The sequence below is a fragment of the Salvelinus fontinalis genome, chromosome 35 (genome assembly GCF_029448725.1).
Source record: "Salvelinus fontinalis isolate EN_2023a chromosome 35, ASM2944872v1, whole genome shotgun sequence".
NCBI classification, from domain to species: Eukaryota; Metazoa; Chordata; class Actinopteri; order Salmoniformes; family Salmonidae; genus Salvelinus; species Salvelinus fontinalis.
In genome coordinates this window covers 41,662,694-41,687,832 of record NC_074699.1, presented here as the reverse complement: position 1 = coordinate 41,687,832, position 25,139 = coordinate 41,662,694, and the positions used below count along the sequence as shown (strand labels likewise).

Sequence of the window (25,139 nt, the reverse complement as noted above, 5' to 3'; positions counted from 1 at the left end):
AGGTGTTTGTGTTATTAAATGTGACCATCATTACTGAGTGTGTGTGGTTTTGTCAAGATCATGGGCAGTGTAGAGGGCGGGGCATAGGACTCTGTGTGGGCTGTGAATATGTTGAGAATAAACTGGACTGAATCCAGGGTCAAGGTGAACAGGCATGATGTAACACGCACACGGCGTGGCAGCAGTGTGTTTGGTTTCCGGATGTGAAGCATGTGTGCATGTGTGTGTGTATTTTAAAGTCTCCCTTGGTCGACCTGTAGTTAAGAGCACAATGTGAGTGATAGAGCATGTCCGTACAACTCCCCTTTCTCTCTTCTGGCAGCAGACAGGGAGTTTGTTCCCTCTCTCTCTCTCTCTCTCTCTCCCTCTCTCTCCCTCTCCCTCTCCCTCTCCCTCTCCCTCTCCCTCTCTCTCTCTCTCTCTCTCTCTCAATTCGATTCAAAGGGCTGTATCGGCATGCAAGTAAAATAGATAATAAACAAAAGTTCCTAAGGAATAGAGACATTTCAAATGTCATATTATGGCTATATACCGTGTTGTAACGATGTGCAAATAGTTAAAGTACAAAAGGGGAAATAAATAAACATACATATGTGTCGTATTTACAATGATGTTTGTTCTTCACTGGTTGCCCTTGTGGCAACAGGTCACAAATCTCGCTGCTGTGATGTCACATTGTGGTATTTCACCCAGTAGATAGTGTGGTATCCCGGGAGGTCTACCCCGGGGTTTGGTAATAGAGGGGAGGTATGTGCTGTGACGTTGGCTCCCTCTGCCGGGAGTACATGGGCTGGGCACCCCGACACGGATGTCTCCAAGTACAGGTAATTAGGGGAAAGTGCCAACCAGCCGTGGAGGCCACATAAAAGGAGTACTGTGGCACACGGTGATAAAGAACAGAGAGAGACCGACACAGAGCAGAAGCTGAGAAGAACAACCGAGCCAAACCGACCTGATGTCGTTATGGTTATTTTATTGCCTAGTAAAGTCACGTTTGCTGACTAGAACCTCCCCGTCTCTGTGTTCATCTCTGCACGCTCAACCCAACACCCCATGGTTTACCACAATAGTATATCAAAATTGTATTTATTTTCAAATTCTTTGTGGGTTTGTATTCTGAGGGAAGTATTTATCTCTAATATGGTCATACATTAGGAAGGAGGTTAGGAAGTGCAGCTCAGTTTCCACCTCATTTTGTGGGCAGTGTGCACATAGCCTGTCTTCTCTTGAGAGCCATGTCTGCCTACGGCGGCCTTTCTCAATAGCAAGGCTATGCTCACTGAATCTATACATAGTCAAAGCTTTCCGTACTTTTGGGTCAATCAGAGTGGTCAGGTATTCTGCCGCTGTGTACTCTCTGTTTAGGGCCAAATAGCATTCTAGTTTGCTCTGTTTTATTGTTAATTCTTTCCAATGTGTCAAGTTTTTGTTTTCTCATGATTTGGTTGGGAGTAATTGTGTTGCTGTTCTGGGGGTCTGTTTGTGTTAGTGAACAAAGCCCCAGGGCCAGCTTGCTTAGGGGACTCTTCTCCAGGTTCATCTCTCTGTAGGTGATGTCTTTGTTATGGAAGGTTTGGGAATCACTTCCTTTAGGTGGTTGTAGAATGTAATGGCTCTTTTCTGGATTTTGATCATTAGCGGGTATCGGCCTAATTCTGCTCTGCATGCATTATTTGGTGTTCTACGTTGTACACAGAGGATATTTTTGGAGGTGTTTGTCCCATTTTGTGAATTCTTGGTTGGTGAGTAGATCCCAGACCTCACAACCATAAAGGGCAATGGGTTCTATAACTGATTCAAGTATTTTTTGCCAGATCCTAATTGGTATGTTAAATCTTATGTTCCTTTTGATGGCATAGAAGGCCCTTCTTGCCTTGTCTCTCAGATCGTTCACAGCTTTGTGGAAGTTACCTGTGGCGCTGATGTTTAGGCCGAGGTATGTATAGTTTTCTGTGTGCTCTAGGGCAACGGTGACTAGAAGGAATTTGTATTTGTGGTCCTGGCAACTGGACCTTTTGGGAAACACCCTTATTTTTGTCTTACTGAGATATACTGTCAGAGCTCAGGTCTGACAGAATCTTTGCAGAAGATCTAGGTGCTGCCGTAGGCCCTCCTTGGTTGGGGACAGAAGCACCAGATCATCAGCAAACAGTAGACATTTGACATCAGATTCTAGTAGGGTGAGGCCGGGTGCTGCAGACTGTTCTAGTGCCCTCGCCAATTAATTTATATATATTTTGAAGAGGGTGGGGCTTAAGCTGCATCCCTGTCTCACCCCATGGCCCTGTGGAAAGAAGTGTTTTTTTGCCAATTTTAACCGCACACTTGCTGTTTGTGTACATGGATTTTATAATGTATGTTTTTCCCCAACACCTCTTTCCATCAATTTGTATAGCAGACACTCATGTCAAATTGAGTCCAAATATTTTTTGAAAGCATGAGAAGACTTTGCCTTTGTTTTGGTTGGTTTGTTTGTCAATTATGGTGTGCAGGGTGAATACGTGGTCTGTCGTATGGTCACTTGGTAAAAAGCCATTTTGATAAATCTCTCTCTTTCCTCATACCTGCCCTCTAAATACCTCTGCCCTGTAAATACCTCTACCTCTGCAGTCTTCAACCAGGATCTCAGCGATCTCTTTCTCATTGCCTGCGTGCGTACTGGGTCCGTGGTCAAATGACCACCCCTCATCACCGTCAAGCGCTCCCTAAAACACTTCAACGAGCAGGCCTTTCTAATCGACCTGGCCCGGGTATCCTGGAAGGATATTGACCTCATCCTGTCAGTAGTGGATGCCTGGTTGCTCTTCAAGAGTGCTTTCTTCTCCATCTTAAATAAGCATGCCCCATTCAAAAAATGTAGAACTAAGAACAGATATAGCCCTTGTTTCACCCCCGACTAGACTGCCCTTGACCAGCACAAAAACATCCTGTGGCGTTCTGCATTAGCATTGAATAGCCCCTGCGATATGCAACTCAGGAACCAATATACTTAGTCAGTTAGGAAAGCTAAGGCTAGCCTTTTCAAACAGAAATTTGCTTCCTGTAGCACTAATTCCAAAAAGTTTTGGGACACTGTAAAGTCCATGGAGAATAAGAGCACCTCCTCGCAGCTGCCCACTGCACTGAGGATAGGAAACACTGTCACCACCGATAAATCTACGATAATCAATCATTTCAATAAGCATTTTTCCATGGCTGGCCATGCTTTACACCTGGCTACCCCTACCCTGGCCATCTCAGCACCCCCTGCAGCAACTTGCCCAAATAAAAGCTGGAATACATAATTCTCTCTACTATTATTCTGACTTTTCACATTCTTAAAATAAAGTGGTGATCCTAACTGACCCAGGGAATTTTCACTAGGATTAAATGTCAGGAATTGTGAAAAACTGAGTTTAAATGTATTTGGCTAAGATGTATGTAAACTTCCGACTTCAACTGTATCACTCCAGTATTAATGCTAAATTGTAATTATTTTCGCCTCTAGGGCCTATTTATTGCCTACCTCTCTACTTTTCTGCATTTGCACACACTGTACATAGATTTTTCTGTTTTTATTTTATTTTGTGTTATTGACTGTACGTTTGTTTATGTGTAACTCTGTGTTGTTGTTTGTGTCGCACTGCTTTGCTTTATCTTGGCCAGGTTGCAGTTGTAAATGAGAACGTGTTCTAAACTGGCCTACCTGGTTAAATAAAGGTTAAATAAAATACATTTAAGAAAACACAGGATCTTTATTGTTCAACAGGTGAGCCCCTCTCTCTACCAGATGAGATAGAAGACAGGATCTTTATTGTTCAACAGGTGAGCCCCTCTCTCTACCAGATGAGAAAGAAGACAGTTATTGTTCAACAGGTGAGCCCCTCTCTCTACCAGATGAGAAAGAAGACAGGATCTTTATTGTTCAACAGGTGAGCCCCTCTCTCTACCAGATGAGATAGAAGCCCGGATCGTTATTGTTCAACAGGTGAGCCCCTCTCTCTACCAGATGAGAAAGAAGACAGGATCTTTATTGTTCAACAGGTGAGCCCCTCTCTCTACCAGATGAGATAGAAGACCGGATCGTTATTGTTCAACAGGTGAGCCCCTCTCTCTACCAGATGAGATAGAAGACAGGATCTTTATTGTTCAACAGGTGAGCCCCTCTCTCTACCAGATGAGAAAGAAGACCGGATCTTTATTGTTCAACAGGTGAGCCCCTCTCTCTACCAGATGAGAAAGAAGACAGGATCTTTATTGTTCAACAGGTGAGCCCCTCTCTCTACCAGATGAGATAGAAGACAGGATCTTTATTGTTCAACAGGTGAGCCCCTCTCTCTACCAGATGAGATAGAAGACAGGATCTTTATTGTTCAACAGGTGAGCCCCTCTCTCTACCAGATGAGAAAGAAGACCGGATCTTTATTGTTCAACAGGTGAGCCCCTCTCTCTACCAGATGAGAAAGAAGACAGGATCTTTATTGTTCAACAGGTGAGCCCCTCTCTCTACCAGATGAGATAGAAGACAGGATCTTTATTGTTCAACAGGTGAGCCCCTCTCTCTACCAGATGAGAAAGAAGGTCTTGTGCTGTATGTCATCACCCAGCATTGATGCTCCACACTGCTCACTCTCAGCACCCTTACAAAAAACAGACTGCAGTTATAGTGTAGTACACAGCAGTTATTCAGCAATTACTGCGTCCAAAAATACCACAGTCGACTGCAGTTACTGCACTTTTACTGCAGTTTCAAAACTGAAATCTCTTATTGTTAGAGCAGCAACTCTGCTTTATGTATGGCTTCACCTTTCAGTAAACACTGTGTGAAACAAGGAGACGGAGGGTGGCAGGGAGAGAGAGGGAGAGGGTCTGTCTGATAACCACTATGTTCAAACAAATTGTACAAATTGAACAATCTTTCCCTTATGAATAAAAGATTACGGTCAGTGCGTAGTATAACTGCAGTCAGAGTGCAGTATAACTGCAGTACACCATAAATACTGCGTCCAAAATAACACTGTTTCTTTTTAATGCAGTACTTTTGCAGTGCAACTGCAGTTACAATGCAGTATAACTGCAGTTATTCTGCAATTACTGCTTCCAAAATACCACAGTCGACTGCAGATTCTGCACTTTTATAAACTGCAATCTTTTTTGTCAGGGTTAATTGATAAAATAACATTGATTTCCATTAACGTATTAATCTAATGCATGTTTACATGCCCCTTATTTCATAGCGCTCATCTGCCGCCACCTAGTGGATATTCAACGCAGTTAATCGTGCATTTCTGCGTCGTGATGAACTGGGAAAACGCTAATCTGTCACTTCCGGTTCGTCTTCATCGAAAGAAATGGCGGACATGGACGAACTGTTCGGGAGTGATGGGGACAGTGACAACGAACAAAGAGGTGAAGTTAGCCATCAAAATGCTGTTCAGAAAAGTTAGTTAAACACGTTTAAAGTTACGCTAGATGAATAGCTTTATGCAGTTACAGCTAGTAAGCTAGCTAATGTGATCTAGCTAAGGCCGGTTGGCTGATGCTAGCGAAGCTAACGTTAAGTAGCTAACAAGTAGCTAACGTTAGTAAAGAGGACCTTTGAGAATATCCATCAACAACCTAACTAGAACCAAAATAGCCAGTACATACTTGGTCTAGCACATTAACGTTAGCTAGCTAACCAACCAAGCTATCCATAGGGCGTGCGGGCGTAGCTAACGTTAGTATTTGTGTTTATTTCACATGCATGTACATTTTCCCTCAGCTGAAAGCTAACATGACAGTGTGTGTGTGTGCAGTGGTCTCGGCAGTGGCGTCTGGCTCTGGTTCAGGTTCTGAATCTGAGCCGGAGATGCCTCGGTCCCGTTCCCATAGTAACGTCTCCGGCAGCGACAGCGGGAGAGACGATGATGGACAAGACGGGGGAAAGCCCAACACCAAGGTGAGGTCCAGTTGTTTCAGTACATACACACACAGAAAACACTCTTAGCCTCAATAATGACATGGCATAACTCTATGAACCAGGAGCTGTTTGGGGATGACAGTGAAGAGGAACGCCATAGCCGACACAGCGACAACCAATCAAACCTGTCAGAACACTCAGGACACCAGTCGGACGCCAGCATGCACTCGGAGCCCGAGGACAATGACCAGTCAGACGCGGAGCTGCACAGTGGGTCGGAGAGAGGGCCCCAGGAGGAAGATGGAGATCGAAGGTCAGAGGCAGGCAGTCCAATATCGGGGGCGGGGAGCCCCAGGTCTGGGAGGGGCAGTGCTCGCTCTGAGAAGAGGTGAGGAGGAATGATTAAGGAATGGTTTTTATATAGGCTAGTGCTTTTTCACCTGGTATTGAAAGCACTTTGAGTGAAAACAAATTTCATTGGAATGTACGTAATGCATAATAACTTGTTTTCCCGCCAGTATCCATAGCGACCCCGGCTCCCCCCAGTCGGCGCCCGGCTCCCCCCAGTCGGCGCCCGGCTCCCCCCAGTCGGCGCCCGGCTCCCCCCAGTCGGCGCCCGGCTCCCCCCAGTCGGCGCCCGGCTCCCCCCAGTCGGCGCCCGGCTCCCCCCAGTCGGCGCCCGGCACCCCCCAGTCGGCCCCCCAGTCTGTTCCTGGCACCCCCCAGTCGGCGCCCGGCACCCCCCAGTCGGCCCCCCAGTCTGTTCCCGGCACCCCCCACTCGGCGCCCGGCACCCCCCAGTCGGCCCCCCAGTCTGTTCCTGGCACCCCCCAGTCGGCGCCCGGCACCCCCCTGTCAGATCCCGGCACCCCCCTGTCAGACCCCGGCACCCCCCTGTCAGACCCCGGCACCCCCCACTCAGGGCACGGCACCCCCCACTCAGATGGGGAGGGGTCAGGCAAGGAGAACCAATCAGATGATGAAAAGTGGGGAGCAGGGGCTAAGAGTGACCAATCAGAGGATGAGGAGGAGGAGAAGAAGCGGCACCAATCGGACGAAGACCGAGAGAATTCTGATGAGGACGGGGCGGGGCACAGGAGCAGGAAGAAGTCAGGTATTGAAGAAAGTGTGTGTGTGTGTGTGTGTGTGTGTGTGGTCTGAAGGACCTTCCTGTAGCCACTCACTAGATCAGCCTTGGAGTTTGAAAAGAAAACCGTTGCCACCTTCAGCATCATCTGGTTTACTATTGTATTCATGTGCTCTATCAGCCTCTATCAATATGATGTTGTTGTATCACATCCTATATGCCATTGTTTGCTGCTGTGCTCTTGAACAAGGCACTTAACCCCCCACAACAGCAGCTCCCCGGGAACCCAGTCTGGCAGCCCCCCTTACCTCTAAAAAAAACCTCTACAGTGCATTCTGAAAGTATCCAGACACCTTGGCTTTTTCAACATTTTGTTACATTACAGCCTTATTCTAAAATGGATTAAATCATTTTCTGTCATCAAACTACACACAATAATAATGACAAAGTAAAACGGAAATATTACGTTTACATAAATATTCAGACCCTTTACACAGTACTTTGTGGAAGCACCGTTGGCAGCGATTACAGCCATGAGTCTTCTTGGTATGATGCTACAAGCTTGTTACACCTGTATTTGGGGAGTTTCTCCCATTCTTCTCTGCAGATCCTCTCAAGTTCTGTCAGGTTGGATGGGGAGCATCACTGCACAGATTTGTTCAGGTCTCCAGAGATGTTGGATCGGGTTCAAGTCTGGACTCTGGCTGGGCCCCTCAAGGACATTCAGAGACTTGTCCCGAAGTCACTCCTGCGTTGTCTTGGCTGTGCTTAGGGTCGTTGTCCTGTTGGAAGGTGAACCTTTTCCCCAGGCTGAGGTCCTGAGCACTTTGGAGCAGGTTTTCATCAAGGGATTCTCTGTACTTTGCTTCTTTCATCTTTCCCTCGATCCTGACTAGTCTCCCAGTCCCTGCCGCTGAAAAACATCCCCACAGCATGATGCTGCCACCACCATGCTTCACCGTAGGGTTAAGTTTCCTCCAGACGTGACGCTTGGCATTCAGGCCAAAGAGTTCAATCTTGGTTTCATCAAACCAGAGAATATTGTTTAAAAGGTGAACTAACAATTCGAGGGGACTTTGTGTGCAATTGACCAGTAAAATTATCTTAAATCTTTGTTTGAGCAATGACTGGAAGTCTACAGGAGAATTATAATAATTAAATGTGTGTGCTTCAGAGTCTGCGAAGGGCAGTGACAGCGAGGATGACTTCGTCGGACGGAAGAACAAGAAGATGGCGTCTGGTTCAGATTCTGACAGCGACGTTGGAGCCAAGAAGAAGATGGCGTCTGCCTCAGACTCTGACAGCGACGTTGGAGCCAAGAAGAAGATGGCGTCTGCCTCAGACTCTGACAGCGACGTTGGCGCCAAGAAGAAGATGGCGTCTGCCTCAGACTCTGACAGCGACGTTGGAGCCAAGAAGAAGATGGCGTCTGCCTCAGACTCTGACAGCGACGTTGGAGCCAAGAAGAAGATGGCGTCTGCCTCAGACTCTGACAGCGACGTTGGAGCCAAGAAGAAGGGAAAAGGTAAAGCTAGATCTGAAGGTTGGTTGCATTAAGAACTTTTCCAAAAATCCCAGAAATCCTGGTTGGAGGATTCCCGGATGTCCTGCTTCTCCTGAATCCGGGAGTCTTCCAACCAAGAATTCTGGACAACTTGGGCGTTTTGAAAAATGCAACCCTAATCTGAAGAGTCCTATTTGTGGTCTCCTCAACGCATACTAGAGGAGAAGATCCAAGGTTCCTCCTGGTGTAGGTCCAAGGTTCTCCCCGGTGTAGGTCCAAGGTTCTCCCCGGTGTAGATCCAAGGTTCCTCCCGGTGTCGATCCAAGGTTCCTCCCGGTGTCGATCCAAGGTTCCTCCCGGTGTCGATCCAAGGTTCCTCCCGGTGTAGATCCAAGGTTCCTCCCGGTGTAGATCCAAGGTTCCCCCCGGTGTAGATCCAAGGTTCCCCCTGGTGTAGGTCCAAGGTTCCTCCCGGTGTAGGTCCAAGGTTCCCCCCGGTGTAGGTCCAAGGTTCCCCCCGGTGTAGGTCCAAGGTTCTCCCCGGTGTAGGTCCAAGGTTCTCCCCGGTGTAGGTCCAAGGTTCTCCCCGGTGTAGGTCCAAGGTTCTCCCCGGTGTAGGTCCAAGGTTCCCCCCGGTGTAGGTCCAAGGTTCCCCCGGGTGTAGGTCCAAGGTTCCTCCCGGGTGTAGATCCAAGGTTCCTCCCGGTGTAGATCCAAGGTTCCCCCCGGTGTAGATCCAAGGTTCCCCCCGGTGTAGATCCAAGGTTCCTCCCGGTGTAGATCCAAGGTTCCTCCCGGTGTAGATCCAAGGTTCCCCCCGGTGTAGATCCATGGTTCCCCCCGGTGTAGGTCCAAGGTTCCCCCCGGTGTAGGCGTGGCTGGTATATATCATCAACTAGATTCAGCCGCGGGCCGATTTTTCTGAGAAAATAAATGATTTTATTCCGGCAGGGGTCCGGAACATAATTACAAATAATTTGTAGACTGCAAATTGACCACACAAAAAAAATATAAGATTTAATATTTGACTAAAACATAATCGTTTCAAACCTTGCTTACATTTGTATGTATAATGCATGGGAATACTTGGGAACTGATTTTCCAAAATGAAAATCTCTTGGAGCTGATTTCCTGGTGTTTTTAGTCTTTTATGTTAAAAAACAACAACAACATTTTGCTCAAGTTGGGGGGCCAAATAAAAACCATTTGGCCTGTGGGCCGCCATTTTGAGAACCCTGATATATACCGTATACCGGGGTATTTGGAAATAGCCACAGGATGGTTTTGCAATACTGTTGAAACCATCTAATTTATTTAATACATTTGAATATTTGTAGCTACTTTTTTAATGTTATGAAATACAGTACCTGCAGTCAACTTGTGCAATACGTTTGGTGATCTGCTTTATCTCCTGGCACATTATTTGACATTATGAAGCTTAGCGGTAGTCCCCGGTTACGTGGTGAGACCGGAGCCTGGAGTCACTCACTGTTGTGCAGCATGAGCCAGGAGATGTAGTTACACATGTTTGACAGCTAAATATCTTCTCACTATTAAGTTGACTGTCTAAAAGGTGCTAAATGCTCTGCAGTTGTGCATTTGGTTTGCTAATTTAGTAGCTAGTTATCTAGCTAAGTGGTTAGTTTCTTCCAAAATGAAGCGTCGCTTGGTAACAGCAGAGAATCCCCCTCCTGGATCAGGAGAATCCCCCTCCTGGATCAGGAGAATCCCACTCCTGGATCAGGAGAATCCCACTCCTGGATCAGGAGAATCCCACTCCTGGATCAGGAGAATCCCCCTTTGCTGTCTAATATTTGTTTTGTGCAGCAAACTGTGAGTAGCGTTTTTGAGTTACTTTTATTACCGTTATGAGATGTCTGTTCAGCAAATAGTTTGTCAGAGACTATTAAAATGTTCGCAATGCGCTCGTTAGCATTTAGCTAGCGTTCACTATGGGATTTTACATGTACTTATTAGCATTGGTAACCTCCATATTGCAGAGGCTCAGTGGGTTTTGATAATAGCGCCCCTTGTGTTCAGTGTCGGTATTACTGAATATCCCAGGATGGCACAAGCCCACTCCGATGCACTTTGAGGAGGCGGGGGGGGTCAGGGTATAATCCCTCCATGTTCAACTCTTACCTGTTACGGGTCAAAGGTTAGGGGTCAGGACTCATCTCTCTCCATCTCTTCCTCAGGTAAGAAGCCAGCAGCAGACGACCTGTTTGGAGAGGCAGACGACATCTCATCAGACAGTGATGCTGAGAAACCCCCCACTCCAGGACAACCCCTGGTAAGACATACTTTACCCCCCCACTCCAGGACAACCCCTGGTGAGACATACTTTACCCCCCACACTCCAGGACAACCTCTGGTGAGACATACTTTACCCCCCCACTCCAGGACAACCCCTGGTGAGACACACTTTACCCCCCCACTCAATGACAACCCCTGGTGAGACATACTTTACCCCCCCCACTCCAGGACAACCCCTGGTTAGACATACTTTACCCCCCCCCCCCCCCCCCCACTCCAGAACAACTAATAATGAAGTGTCTCTGTCTGTGTGTTTCTCTGTCTGTGTGTTTCTCTGTCTGTGTGTTTCTCCGTCTGTGTGTTTCTCCGTCTGTGTGTTTCTCCGTCTGTGTGTTTCTCCGTCTGTGTGTTTCTCCGTCTGTGTGTTTCTCCGTCTGTGTGTTTCTCCGTCTGTGTGTTTCTCTGTCTGTGTGTTTCTCTGTCTGTGTGTTTCTCTGTCTGTGTGTTTCTCTGTCTGTGTGTTTCTCTGTCTGTGTGTTTCTTTGTCTGTGTGTTTCTCTGTCTGTGTGTTTCTCTGTCTGTGTGTTTCTCTGTCTGTGTGTTACTCTGTCTGTGTGTTACTCTGTCTGTGTGTTTCTCTGTCTGTGTGTTTCTCTGTCTGTGTGTTTCTCTGTCTGTGTGTTTCTCTGTCTGTGTGTTTCTCTGTCTGTGTGTTTCTCTGTCTGTGTGTTTCTCTGTCTGTGTGTTTCTCTGTCTGTGTGTTTCTCTGTCTGTGTGTTTCTCTGTCTGTGTGTTTCTCTGTGTGTGTTTCTCTGTGTGTGTTTCTCTGTCTGTGTGTTTCTCTGTCTGTGTGTGTCTCTTCTCTGCGTGTGTGTCTCTTCTCTGCGTGTGTGTCTCTTCTCTGCGTGTGTGTCTCTTCTCTGCGTGTGTGTCTCTTCTCTGCGTGTGTGTCTCTTCTCTGCGTGTGTGTCTCTTCTCTGCGTGTGTGTCTCTTCTCTGCGTGTGTGTCTCTTCTCTGCGTGTGTGTCTCTTCTCTGCGTGTGTGTCTCTTCTCTGCGTGTGTGTCTCTTCTCTGCGTGTGTGTCTCTTCTCTGCGTGTGTGTCTCTTCTCTGCGTGTGTGTCTCTTCTCTGCGTGTGTGTCTCTTCTCTGCGTGTGTGTCTCTTCTCTGCGTGTGTGTCTCTGCGTGTGTGTCTCTGTGTGTGTCTCTCCCCAGGACCAAGAGGATGGTATGGAAGGGGAGCAGGCTGAGGAGGAGCACGTCCCAGAGACTCGTATCGAGGTGGAGATTCCTAAAGTCAGCACTGATCTAGGATCAGACCTCTACTTCGTCAAACTACCCAACTTCCTCTCTGTTGAGCCCAGGTTAGACTCACCCGAGATGGTCCCAGTTCACTTCCTGGCCCTCGCCCTGGCCCCTGACCCCGCCCTCCCCTGACCCCTAACCCTGACACCCCCCTGACCCCGCCCTCCCCTGGCCCCTAACCCTGACACCCCCCTGAGCATTCCATGTTCTCAGATCTGAAGGGTCTGGATAGGTAGAAGCAGTGTCTTCTCTCTGAACTGTGTGTGTGATGTGTGTATTCCTCTCCTTTTAGACCCTTTGACTCCCAGTACTATGAAGATGAGTTTGAGGATGAGGAGATGTTGGATGAAGAGGGACGGACCAGGCTCAAACTGAAGGTGTGTGTGTGTGCCCTGTGTGTGTGCTCAGTTCCTGCGCTGTGTGTGTTGTGTGTGATGTGACAGTGTTGTGTGTGATGTGACAGTGTTGTGTGTGATGTGACAGTGTTGTGTGTGATGTGACAGTGTTGTGTGTGTGATGTGACAGTGTTGTGTGTGTGATGTGACAGTGTTGTGTGTGTGATGTGACAGTGTTGTGTGTGTGATGTGACAGTGATGTGATGTGACAGTGTTGTGTGTGTGTGATGTGACAGTGTGTGTGTGATGTGACAGTGTGTGTGTGATGTGACAGTGTTGTGTGTGTGTGATGTGACAGTGTTGTGTGTGATGTGACAGTGTTGTGTGTGATGTGACAGTGTTGTGTGTGATGTGACAGTGTTGTGTGTGATGTGACAGTGTTGTGTGTGATGTGACAGTGTTGTGTGTGATGTGACAGTGTTGTGTGTGATGTGACAGTGTTGTGTGATGTGACAGTGTTGTGTGATGTGTGATGTGACAGTGTTGTGTGATGTGTGATGTGACAGTGTTGTGTGTGATGTGACAGTGTTGTGTGTGATGTGACAGTGTTGTGTGTGATGTGACAGTGTTGTGTGATGTGACAGTGTTGTGTGTGTGTGTGATGTGACAGTGTTGTGTGTGTGTGTGTGATGTAACAGTGATGTAACAGTGTTCTGTGTTCAGGTTGAGAATACTATCCGGTGGAGAGCCAAGAAAGACGAGGAGGGGAACGAGAGCAGAGACAGTAACGCCCGCATCGTCAAGTGGTCTGACGGCAGGTCAGCGCGCGCGCTCTCTCACACACACACACACACACACACACACACACACACACACACACACACACACACACACACACACACACACACACACACACACACACACACACACACACACACACACACACGACCGCAAGATCCTCAGAGGGCTAGAGGAAGATGAGTAACACTGGACAGCTGAGGTAGATGAGTAACACTGGACAGCTGATGAAGAGGAGTAACACTGGACTCCTGATGAAGAGGAGTAACGCTGGACAGCTGATGAAGAGGAGTAACGCTGGACTCCTGATGAAGAGGAGTAACGCTGGACTCCTGATGAAGAGGAGTAACGCTGGACAGCTGATGAAGAGGAGTAACGCTGGACAGCTGATGAAGAGGAGTAACGCTGGACAGCTGATGAAGAGGAGTAACGCTGGACAGCTGATGAAGAGGAGTAACGCTGGACAGCTGACGAAGAGGAGTAACGCCGGACAGCTGACGAAGAGGAGTAACGCCGGACTCCTGACGAAGAGGAGAAACGCCGGACTCCTGACGAAGAGGAGTAACGCCGGACTCCTGACGAAGAGGAGTAACGCCGGACAGCTGATGATTGTGCTTGAATTAATAATTAATACATTGATTTAGCCATGGGAAATGTGTGTTTACGTGTGTATCTGTGGATGTGTTCTGTCTCCACAGCAGGTCTCTCCACCTGGGTAACGAGGTGTTTGATGTGTTCTGTCTCCACAGCATGTCTCTCCACCTGGGTAACGAGGTGTTTGATGTGTTCTGTCTCCACCTGGGTAACGAGGTGTTTGATGTGTTCTGTCTCCACCTGGGTAACGAGGTGTTTGATGTGTTCTGTCTCCACAGCATGTCTCTCCACCTGGGTAACGAGGTGTTTGATGTGTTCTGTCTCCACCTGGGTAACGAGGTGTTTGATGTGTTCTGTCTCCACAGCATGTCTCTCCACCTGGGTAACGAGGTGTTTGATGTGTTCTGTCTCCACCTGGGTAACGAGGTGTTTGATGTGTTCTGTCTCCACAGCAGGTCTCTCCACCTGGGTAACGAGGTGTTTGATGTGTTCTGTCTCCACAGCAGGTCTCTCCACCTGGGTAACGAGGTGTTTGATGTGTTCTGTCTCCACAGCATGTCTCTCCACCTGGGTAACGAGGTGTTTGATGTGTATAAAGCTCCTCTCCAAGGAGACCACAACCACCTGTTCATCAGACAAGGGACTGGACTACAGGGACAGGCTGTGTTCAAGACCAAACTCACCTTCAGGTAACACTGTCTATACACACACACACAGTATTAGAACGGGACTTGTTTTGGTACGGTATTAGAACGGGACTTGTTTTGGTACGGTATTAGAACGGGACTTGTTTTGGTACGGTATTAGAACGGGACTTGTTTTGGTACGGTATTAGAACGGGACTTGTTTTGGTACGGTATTAGAACGGGACTTGTTTTGGTACAGTATTAGAACGGGACTTGTTTTGGTACAGTATTACAATAGAACGGGACTTGTTTTGGTACAGTATTACAATAGAACGGGACTTGTTTTGGTACAGTATTAGAACGGGACTTGTTTTGGTACGGTAGTAGAACGGGACTTGTTTTGGTACAGTATTACAATAGAACGGGACTTGTTTTGGTACAGTATTAGAACGGGACTTGTTTTGGTACGGTATTAGAACGGGACTTGTTTTGGTACGGTATTAGAACGGGACTTGTTTTGGTACGGTATTAGAACGGGACTTGTTTTGGTACAGTATTACAATAGAACGGGACTTGTTTTGGTACAGTATTAGAACGGGACTTGTTTTGGTACAGTATTAGAACGGGACTTGTTTTGGTACAGTATTACAATAGAACGGGACTTGTTTTGGTACAGTATTACAATAGAACGGGACTTGTTTTGGTACAGTATTACAATAGAACGGGACTTGTTTTGGTACAGTATTAGAACGGGACTTGTTTTGGTACAGTATTACAATAGAACGGGACTTGTTTTGGTACAGTATTAGAACGGGACTTGTTTTGGTACAGTATTAGAACGGGACTTGTTTTGGTACAGTATTAGAACGGGACTTGTTTTGGTACAGTATTAGAACGGGACTTGTGTTGGTACGGTATTAGAACGGGACTTGTTTTGGTGCGGTATTAGAACGGGACTTGTTTTGGTACGGTATTAGAACGGGACTTGTTTTGGTACAGTATTAGAACGGGACTTGTTTTGGTACAGTATTACAATAGAACGGGACTAGTTTTGGTACAGTATTAGAACGGGACTAGTTTTGGTACGGTATTAGAACGGGACTTGTTTTGGTGCGGTATTACAATAGAACGGGACTTGTTTTGGTGCGGTATTAGAACGGGACTTGTTTTGGTACAGTATTACAATAGAACGGGACTTGTTTTGGTACAGTATTACAATAGAACGGGACTTGTTCTGGTACAGTATTACAATAGAACGGGACTTGTTTTGGTACAGTATTACAATAGAACGGGACTTGTTTTGGTACAGTATTAGAACGGGACTTGTTCTGGTACAGTATTACAATAGAACCGGACTTGTTTTGGTACAGTATTAGAACGGGACTTGTTTTGGTACAGTATTACAATAGAACGGGACTTGTTTTGGTACAGTATTAGAATGGGACTTGTTCTGGTACAGTATTAGAACGGGACTTGTTTTGGTGCAGTATTAGAACGGGACTTGTTTTGGTACAGTATTAGAACGGGACTTGTTTTGGTACAGTATTAGAACGGGACTTGTTTTGGTACAGTATTAGAACGGGACTTGTTTTGGTGCAGTATTAGAACGGGACTTGTTTTGGTACAGTATTAGAACGGGACTTGTTTTGGTACAGTATTAGAACGGGACTTGTTTTGGTACAGTATTAGAACGGGACTTGTTTTGGTACGGTATTAGAACGGGACTTGTTTTGGTACGGTATTAGAACGGGACTTGTTTTGGTACGGTATTAGAACGGGACTTGTTTTGGTACGGTATTAGAACAGGACTTGTTGTGGTACGGTATTAGAACGGGACTTGTTGTGGTACGGTATTAGAACGGGACTTGTTTTGGTACGGTATTAGAACGGGACTAGTTTTGGTACGGTATTAGAACGGGACTTGTTTTGGTACGGTATTAGAACGGGACTTGTTTTGGTACGGTATTAGAACGGGACTTGTTTTGGTACGGTATTAGAACGGGACTTGTTTTGGTACGGTATTAGAACGGGACTAGTTTTGGTACGGTATTAGAACGGGACTAGTTTTGGTACGGTATTAGAACGGGACTTGTTTTGGTACATTATTAGAACGGGACTTGTTTTGGTACAGTATTACAATAGAACGGGACTTGTTTTGGTACAGTATTACAATAGAACGGGACTTGTTCTGGTACAGTATTACAATAGAACGGGACTTGTTTTGGTACAGTATTAGAACGGGACTTGTTTTGGTACAGTATTAGAACGGGACTTGTTTTGGTACAGTATTAGAACGGGACTTGTTTTGGTACAGTATTACAATAGAACGGGACTTGTTTTGGTACAGTATTACAATAGAACGGGACTTGTTTTGGTACAGTATTACAATAGAACGGGACTTGTTTTGGTACAGTATTACAATAGAACGGGACTTGTTCTGGTACAGTATTACAATAGAACGGGACTTGTTTTGGTACAGTATTACAATAGAACGCGACTTGTTTTGGTACAGTATTACAATAGAACGCGACTTGTTTTGGTACAGTATTACAATAGAACGGGACTTGTTTTGGTACAGTATTACAATAGAACGGGACTTGTTTTGGTACAGTATTACAATAGAACGCGACTTGTTTTGGTACAGTATTACAATAGAACGGGACTTGTTTTGGTACAGTATTACAATAGAACGGGACTTGTTTTGGTACAGTATTACAATAGAACGGGACTTGTTTTGGTACAGTATTACAATAGAACGGGACTTGTTTTGGTACAGTATTAGAATAGAACGGGACTTGTTTTGGTACGGTATTAGAACGGGACTTGTTTTGGTACGGTATTAGAACGGGACTTGTTTTGGTACAGTATTAGAACGGGACGGGACTTGTTTTGGTACAGTATTAGAACGGGACTTGTTTTGGTACAGTATTACAATAGAACGGGACTTGTTTTGGTACAGTATTAGAATGGGACTTGTTTTGGTGCAGTATTAGAACGGGACTTGTTTTGGTACAGTATTAGAACGGGACTTGTTTTGGTACAGTATTAGAACGGGACTTGTTTTGGTACGGTATTAGAACGGGACTTGTTTTGGTACGGTATTAGAACGGGACTTGTTTTGGTACGGTATTAGAACGGGACTTGTTTTGGTACGGTATTAGAACGGGACTTGTTTTGGTACGGTATTAGAACGGGGCTTGTTTTGGTACGGTATTAGAACGGGACTTGTTTTGGTACGGTATTACAATAGAACGGGACTTGTTTTGGTACGGTATTAGAACGGGGCTTGTTTTGGTACGGTATTAGAACGGGACTTGTTTTGGTACGGTATTACAATAGAACGGGACTTGTTTTGGTACGGTATTACAATAGAATGGGACTTGTTTTGGTACAGTATTAGAATGGGACTTGTTTTGGTACAGTATTACATTAGAACGGGACTTGTTTTGGTACATTATTAGAATGGGACTTGTTTTGGTACGGTATTACAATAGAATGGGACTTGTTTTGGTACAGTATTAGAATCTGACTTGTTTTGGTACAGTATTACATTAGAACGGGACTTGTTTTGGTACAGTATTAGAACGGGACTTGTTCTGGTACTGTATTACAATAGAACGGGACTTGTTTTGGTACGGTATTAGAACGGGACTTGTTTTGGTACGGTATTAGAACGGGGCTTGTTTTGGTACGGTATTAGAACGGGACTTGTTTTGGTACGGTATTACAATAGAATGGGACTTGTTTTGGTACGGTATTAGAACGGGACTAGTTTTGGTACAGTATTACATTAGAACGGGACTTGTTTTGGTACAGTATTAGAACGGGACTTGTTCTGGTACGGTATTACAATAGAATGGGACTTGTTTTGGTACAGTATTAGAATCGGACTTGTTTTCGTACAGTATTACATTAGAACGGGACTTGTTTTGGTACAGTATTAGAACGGGACTTGTTCTGGTACGGTATTACAATAGAACGGGACTTGTTTTGGTACAGTATTAGAACGGGACTTGTTTTGGTACGGTATTAGAACGGGACTTGTTTTGGTACGGTATTAGAACGGGACTTGTTTTGGTACAGTATTAGAACGGGACTTGTTTTGGTACGGTATTAGAACGGGACTTGTTTTGGTACGGTATTAGAACGGGACTTGTTTTGGTACGGTATTAGAACGGGACTTGTTTTGGTACAGTATTAGAACGGGACTTGTTTTGGTACGGTATGAATGTCATGAATGTCATGAATGTCTGATTTGAGATATAAAGCTGTGTGTGTTCTCTCCAGACCCCACTCCACAGACAGCGCCACCCACAGGAAGATGACCCTCTCCCTGGCTGACCGCTGCTCTAAGACCCAGAAGATTAGAATACTGCCCATGGCTGGACGAGACCCTGAGTCTCAACGCAATGAGATGATCAAGGTAACACACGCTGGACTGTGTGGTTTCATATTGTCACGTTCGTCGTAACATTTAAGTGAGGAGGACCAAGGCGCAGCGTGATAACAATACATTCTCTCTTTAATGAAGACGAAAACGAAACGAACACTATACAAACTAATCAAAACAACAAACAGACGAACGTGAAGCTATACAAACAATAAGTGCAGACACTGGCAACTTACACACAGACAATCACCCACAAACTACCTAATGACTATGGCTGCCTTAAATATGGCTCCCAATCAGAGACAACGATAGACAGCTGTCTCTAATTGAGAACCAATCTAGGCAACCATAGACATACGTACACCTAGACCTAACACTGCCCCATAAACATACAAAAAAACGTAGACAATACAAAACACATACATCCCCCATGTCACACCCTGGCCTAACTAAAATAATAAAGAAAACAAAGATAACTAAGGCCAGAGCGTGACACATATAGGATGTCATGTAATAAGGTTATGAGATGTGTGATGTTAGCAGAACTACACTCAACAAAAATATTAACGCAAAAAATGCAACAATTTTAAAAGATTTGACTTAGTTACAATTCATATAAGTAAATCCAGTCAATTGAAATAAATGCATTAGGCCTTGATCTGTAGATTTCACATGACTGGGAATACAGATATGCATCTGTCGGTCGCAGATACCTTAGATAAAGAAAACCAGTCAGTATCTGGTGTGACCACCATTTGCCTCATGCAGCGTGACACATCTCCTTCACATAGAGTTGATCAGGCTGTTGATTGTGGCCTGTGGAACGTTGACCCACTCCTCTTTAATGTCTGTGTGAAGTTGCTGGATATGGGCGGGAACTGGAACACGCTGTCGTATATGTTGATCCAGAGCATCCCAAACGTGCTCAATGGATGACATTTCTGGTCAGTATGCAGACCATGGAAGAACTGGGACATTTTCAGCTTCCAGGAATTGTGTACAGATCCTTGCAACATGGGGCTGTGCATTATCATTCTGAATTATGAGGTAATGGTGGAGGATGAATGGCACGACAACGGGCCTCAGGATCTCGTCACGGTATCTCTGTGCATTCAAACTGCCATCGATAAAATGCAATTGTGTTCGTTGTCCGTAGCGCATGCCTGCCCATAGCATCACCCCACCACCACCATGGGGTACTCTGTTGACATCAGCAAACTGCTCGCCCACACAACACCATACATGCTATCTGCCATCTGCCCGGTACAGTTGAAACCTGTCCAGCATGGCCATCGAAGGGGAGCATTTTCCCACTGAAGTCGGTTACAACCAAACTGCAGTCAGGTCACGACCCCGGTTGAGGACAACAAGCACTCAGATGAGCTTCCCTGAGACGGTTTCTGACAGTTTGTACAGAAATTCTTCAGTTGTGCAAACCCACGGTTTCAACAGTTGTCTGAGTGGCTGATGTCAGACGATCCCGCAGGTGAAGAAGTCGGATGTGAAGGTCCTGAGCTGGTGTGGTTGTAAGGCCGGTTGGGCGTACTGCCAAATTCTCTAAAACGATGTTATGGAGGTGCTTTATGGTAGAGAAATGAACATCAACTTCTCTGGACATTCCTGCAGTCAGCATCCCTCAACTTGAGACATCTGTGGCATTCTATTATGTGACAAAACTGCACATTTTAGAGTAGTCTTTTATTGTCCCCAGCAGAAGGTTCACCTATGTAATGATCATGCTTCTTGATATTCCACACCTGTCAGGTGGATGGATTATCTTGGCAAAATATAATTTCTCACAAACAGAGATGTAAATAAATTTGTGGACAACATTTGAGAGAAATAAGATTTTTTGTGAATATGAAACATTTCTTGAATCGTGTATATATATCAGCTCAGTAAAAACATGGGACCGACACTTCACATGTTGCTGTTCAAAAAAGCTGTTAAAAAGAGGACATTGTATTCTTTTTTTTTGGTTGTACTCCCTGACGAAGGCCATGCAGCCCAAACGCGTCATTTAATTATTAGATTTTTTTTAACGTTGTTTCTATTGAACATGCTAATTAAGGCATTTTAATGAATTATATGAAGATTGCCTTGGTCCTCTCTTTTTGATGACCAATTTACCCCTTTTACCAAAGAGCACCTTCTATCGACCAACATGTACTATTGTGTACCTTAGTAGCGCTTCCCTTCCTCCTCTTTCTGCTTTACATGTCGCGGTTTATATTTTTGTTCAGTATAATAACTACAGTCTGGAGACGAGACAGACTTTCTGTTGTTACTAGAAGCACTGACTGGGCTTCTATTGCTGATTACAGTCTCCTATATTTTCTCAGAACATTTCAAATAGACAGGACGACGCCTTATCTCATTTGAGGGGTTAAAATGTTGACCCATCTCTCCTCCTGCTCCTCGCCCCCGCCCCCCCCCCTACAGAAAGAGGAAGAGCGTCTGCGTGCGTCTATCCGTCGTGAGGGCCAACAGCGGCGGATGAGAGAGAAGCAGCACCAACGAGGGCTGAGCGCAGGTTACCTGGAGCCTGATCGCTATGACGACGATGAGGAGGGGGACGAGTCGGTCAGCCTGGCCGCCATCAAGAGCAAATACAAGGGAGGAGGAGGAGGAGGAGGAGGACTGAGGGGTGAGGAGACACACCATATCTAAACAGAGACACATCCAGATTAAATACAAGGGAGGAGGAGGACTGAGAGGTGAGGACACACACCATATCTAAACAGAGACACATCCAGATTAAATACAAGGGAGTAGGAGGAGGAGGACTGAGGGGTGAGGACACACACCATATCTAAACAGAGACACATCCAGATTAAATACAAGGGAGAAGGAGGACTGAGAGGTGAGGACACACACCATATCTAAACAGAGACACATCCAGATTAAATACAAGGGAGTAGGAGGAGGAGGACTGAGGGGTGAGGACACACACCATATCTAAACAGAGACACATCCAGATTAAATACAAGGGAGGAGGACTGAGGGGTGAGGACACACACCATATCTAAACAGAGACACATCCAGATTAAATACAAGGGAGGAGGACTGAGGGGTGAGGACACACACCATATCTAAACAGAGACACATCCAGATTAAATACAAGGGAGGAGGACTGAGGGGTGAGGACACACACCATATCTAAACAGAGACACATCCAGATTAAATACAAGGGAGGAGGACTGAGGGGTGAGGACACACACCATATCTAAACAGAGACACATCCAGATTAAATACAAGGGAGGAGGAGGAGGACTGAGGGGTGAGGACACACACCATATCTAAACAGAGACACATCCAGATGAAATACAAGGGAGAAGGAGGACTGAGAGGTGAGGACACACACCATATCTAAACAGAGACACATCCAGATTAAATACAAGGGAGGAGGAGGAGGAGGACTGAGGGGTGAGGACACACACCATATCTAAACAGAGACACATCCAGATTAAATACAAGGGAGGAGGAGGAGGACTGAGGGGTGAGGACACACACCATATCTAAACAGAGACACATCCAGATTAAATACAAGGGAGGAGGAGGAGGACTGAGGGCTGAGGTGAAAGTGTTTGTTTTTGCTCATGTCAATGCGTTCTCTCCCTTTCTCTCCACCGTCTCCCCTTTTCCGTCCCCCTCCACTTTTCCGTCCCCCTCCCCTCCTCCACTCTCTTCCGTCTCTTCTCTTCCATCTCTCCTCCACTCTTTCTCTTCCATATAGAGGAGCGTGCTAGGATCTACTCGTCTGACAGTGATGAGGGTTCTGATGATGATAAAGCCCAGAGACTGCTCAAGGCCAAGAAACTAGACTCTGACGAGGTGAGACACACACACACACACACACACACAGGTTTTAGTACAGTGAGAGAATGGAGAGATGAGTTGTGACAGAGGGTGCAGTCCTATGATCTACCAGCAGAAGGCAGTGTGAATCACTACAAATAGGAATCTAGTTCAGGTAACAAATCACTTTGACGCAGATCTGAAGTGAGTCAAATCACATTTTTCCTGTCTCTCTCCCCCCTCTCTCTCTAGGAAGGGGAGAGTTCAGGGAAGAGGAAGGCTGAGGAGGATGAGGAGGAGGAGGTGGAACCCAAGAAGGCAAAGAAGTACGTCATCAGCGACGAAGAGGAGGAAGATGATGAATGATGTCTGTTTTTTTTTATCATACCACTATCATCAGTGTTTTGTTATATTCAATGCGTCGCGATGTAGACCTAAACGTTTAATTTGTAGTTTGTATATTTTCTAATGATGACTGAGTGAGAGAGAGAGAGCTCTGTACAGCTGTAGGAATAAAGAGAAGATGAACTAGGTGTTTATCTCAACGACCAAACCTCAGTCTCTTTGTTATGATTTCTTTTTAAAGTTCAGTTTTGTTTTGAGATGTCCATTTTCTAATGGAGGTTAAAGATGGAGAGTTGAAGGGGGGAAGGACTGTCTGGGGGATGATGGTCTGTCTGACCTCTTCACTAACAGTAGATACTGTTCAATCCATCTGGCACAGCAGAGAGAAGATGGGGATGGGTAAGAGAGGAGAGAGGGGTGGTGGAGGATGAGGATGGGTAAGAGAGGAGAGAGGGGTGGTGGAGGATGAGGATGGGTAAGAGAGGAGAGAGGGTGGTGGAGGATGAGGATGGGTAAGAGAGGAGAGAGGGTGGTGGAGGATGAGGATGGGTAAGAGAGGAGAGAGGGTGGTGGAGGATGAGGATGGGTAAGAGAGGAGAGAGGGGTGGTGGAGGATGAGGATGGGTAAGAGAGGAGAGAGGGGTGGTGGAGGATGAGGATGGGTAAGAGAGGAGAGAGGGTGGTGGAGGATGAGGATGGGTAAGAGAGGAGAGAGGGGTGGTGGAGGATGAGGATGTAATAATGTAGTAATCAATGTAGTACTAAAAATAACAAGGTAGGAAGAAAAAGAACAGGAGAAAGTAAGAAGCTTTATCCAGGGTCAGTTCCAAAACCATATTTACGCTGTGCAGGGATACTGAAGTGATAGATGTTGACACACTACATGGCCAAAAGTATGTGGACACCCCTTCAAATTAGTGGATTAGACTATTTCAGACACACCTGTTGCTGTCAGGTGTATAAAATCGAGCACACAGCCATGCAATCTCCTTAGACAAACATTGGCAGTAGAATGGCCTTACTGAAAAGCGCAGTGACTTTCAACGTGGCACCGTCATAGGATGCCACCTTTATATCAAGTCAGTTCGTCAAATGTCTGTCCTGCTAGAGCTTCTCCGATAAACTGTAAGTGCTGTTATTGTGAAGTGGAAACGTCTAGGAGAAACAACGGCTCAGCCGCAAAGTGGTAGGCCAAACAAGCTCATAGAACGAGACCACCGAGTGCTGAAGCGCGTAAAAATCGTCTGTCCTCGTTTGCAACACTCACTACCGAGTTCCAAACATCACATCCAAAATGTGATGTGTTGCATGTTGTGTGTGTTGGAGTGAGTGTGTAGAGTCCTGTCGGTGTGTAGAGTCCTGTCGGTGTGTAGAGTCCTGTCGGTGTGTGGTCCTGTCTGTGTGTAGAGTCCTGTCGGTGTGTAGAGTCCTGTCGGTGTGTGGTCCTGTCTGTGTGTAGAGTCCTGTCGGTGTGTAGAGTTCTGTCGGTGTGTAGGGTCCTGTCGGTGTGTAGAGTCCTGTCAGTGTGTAGAGTCCTGTCGGTGTGTAGAGTCCTGTCGGTGTGTAGAGTCCTGTCGGTGTGTAGAGTCCTGTCTGTGTGTAGAGTCCTGTCAGAGTCCTGTCGGTGTGTAGAGTCCTGTCGGTGTGTAGAGTCCTGTCGGTGTGTAGAGTCCTGTCGGTGTGTAGAGTCCTGTCGGTGTGTAGAGTTCTGTCGGTGTGTAGAGTCCTGTCAGAGTCCTGTCGGTGTGTAGAGTCCTGTCAGAGTCCTGTCGGTGTGTAGAGTCCTGTCAGAGTCCTGTCGGTGTGTAGAGTCCTGTCGGTGTGTAGAGTCCTGTCGGTGTGTAGAGTCCTGTCGGTGTGTAGAGTCCTGTCGGTGTGTAGAGTCCTGTCGGTGTGTAGAGTCCTGTCGGTGTGTAGAGTCCTGTCGGTGTGTAGAGTCCTGTCGGTGTGTAGAGTCCTGTCGGTGTGTAGAGTCCTGTCGGTGTGTAGAGTCCTGTCGGTGTGTAGAGTCCTGTCGGTGTGTAGAGTCCTGTCGGTGTGTAGAGTCCTGTCGGTGTGTAGAGTCCTGTCGGTGTGTAGAGTCCTGTCGGTGTGTAGAGTCCTGTCGGTGTGTAGAGTCCTGTCAGAGTCCTGTCGGTGTGTAGAGTCCTGTCAGAGTCCTGTCGGTGTGTAGAGTCCTGTCGGTGTGTAGAGTCCTGTCGGTCTGTAGAGTCCTGTCGG

The 25,139-nt window shown here is 46.2% G+C and overlaps 1 protein-coding gene across 1 annotated transcript; it reads left to right on the top strand.

Moving 5' to 3' along the window:
* The first annotated feature begins 5,278 nt into the window (after nucleotides 1-5,278).
* LOC129834898 (RNA polymerase-associated protein LEO1-like) lies at nucleotides 5,279-23,127 on the top strand. The gene is made up of 14 exons (XM_055900265.1): nucleotides 5,279-5,388; nucleotides 5,778-5,920; nucleotides 6,004-6,269; nucleotides 6,400-6,995; nucleotides 8,143-8,493; nucleotides 10,671-10,765; nucleotides 11,944-12,092; nucleotides 12,326-12,410; nucleotides 13,092-13,186; nucleotides 14,315-14,449; nucleotides 18,674-18,809; nucleotides 21,219-21,423; nucleotides 22,513-22,610; nucleotides 22,827-23,127. The coding sequence occupies exons 1-14, from the start codon at nucleotides 5,331-5,333 to the stop codon at nucleotides 22,938-22,940; spliced, it is 2,526 nt and encodes an 841-aa protein (XP_055756240.1). The 5' UTR covers nucleotides 5,279-5,330; the 3' UTR covers nucleotides 22,941-23,127.
* The last annotated feature ends 2,012 nt before the right edge of the window (nucleotides 23,128-25,139 follow it).

Coding starts and splice junctions, on each gene's coding strand:
- LOC129834898 (XM_055900265.1), top strand. CDS start 5,331: ATGGCGGACATGGACGAACTGTTCGGGAGTGATGGGGACAGTGACAAC. Junction 21,424..22,512: donor AGGAGGAGGAGGACTGAGGG/GTGAGGAGACAC, acceptor TCTTCCATATAG/AGGAGCGTGCTAGGATCTAC. Junction 22,611..22,826: donor AGAAACTAGACTCTGACGAG/GTGAGACACACA, acceptor CTCTCTCTCTAG/GAAGGGGAGAGTTCAGGGAA.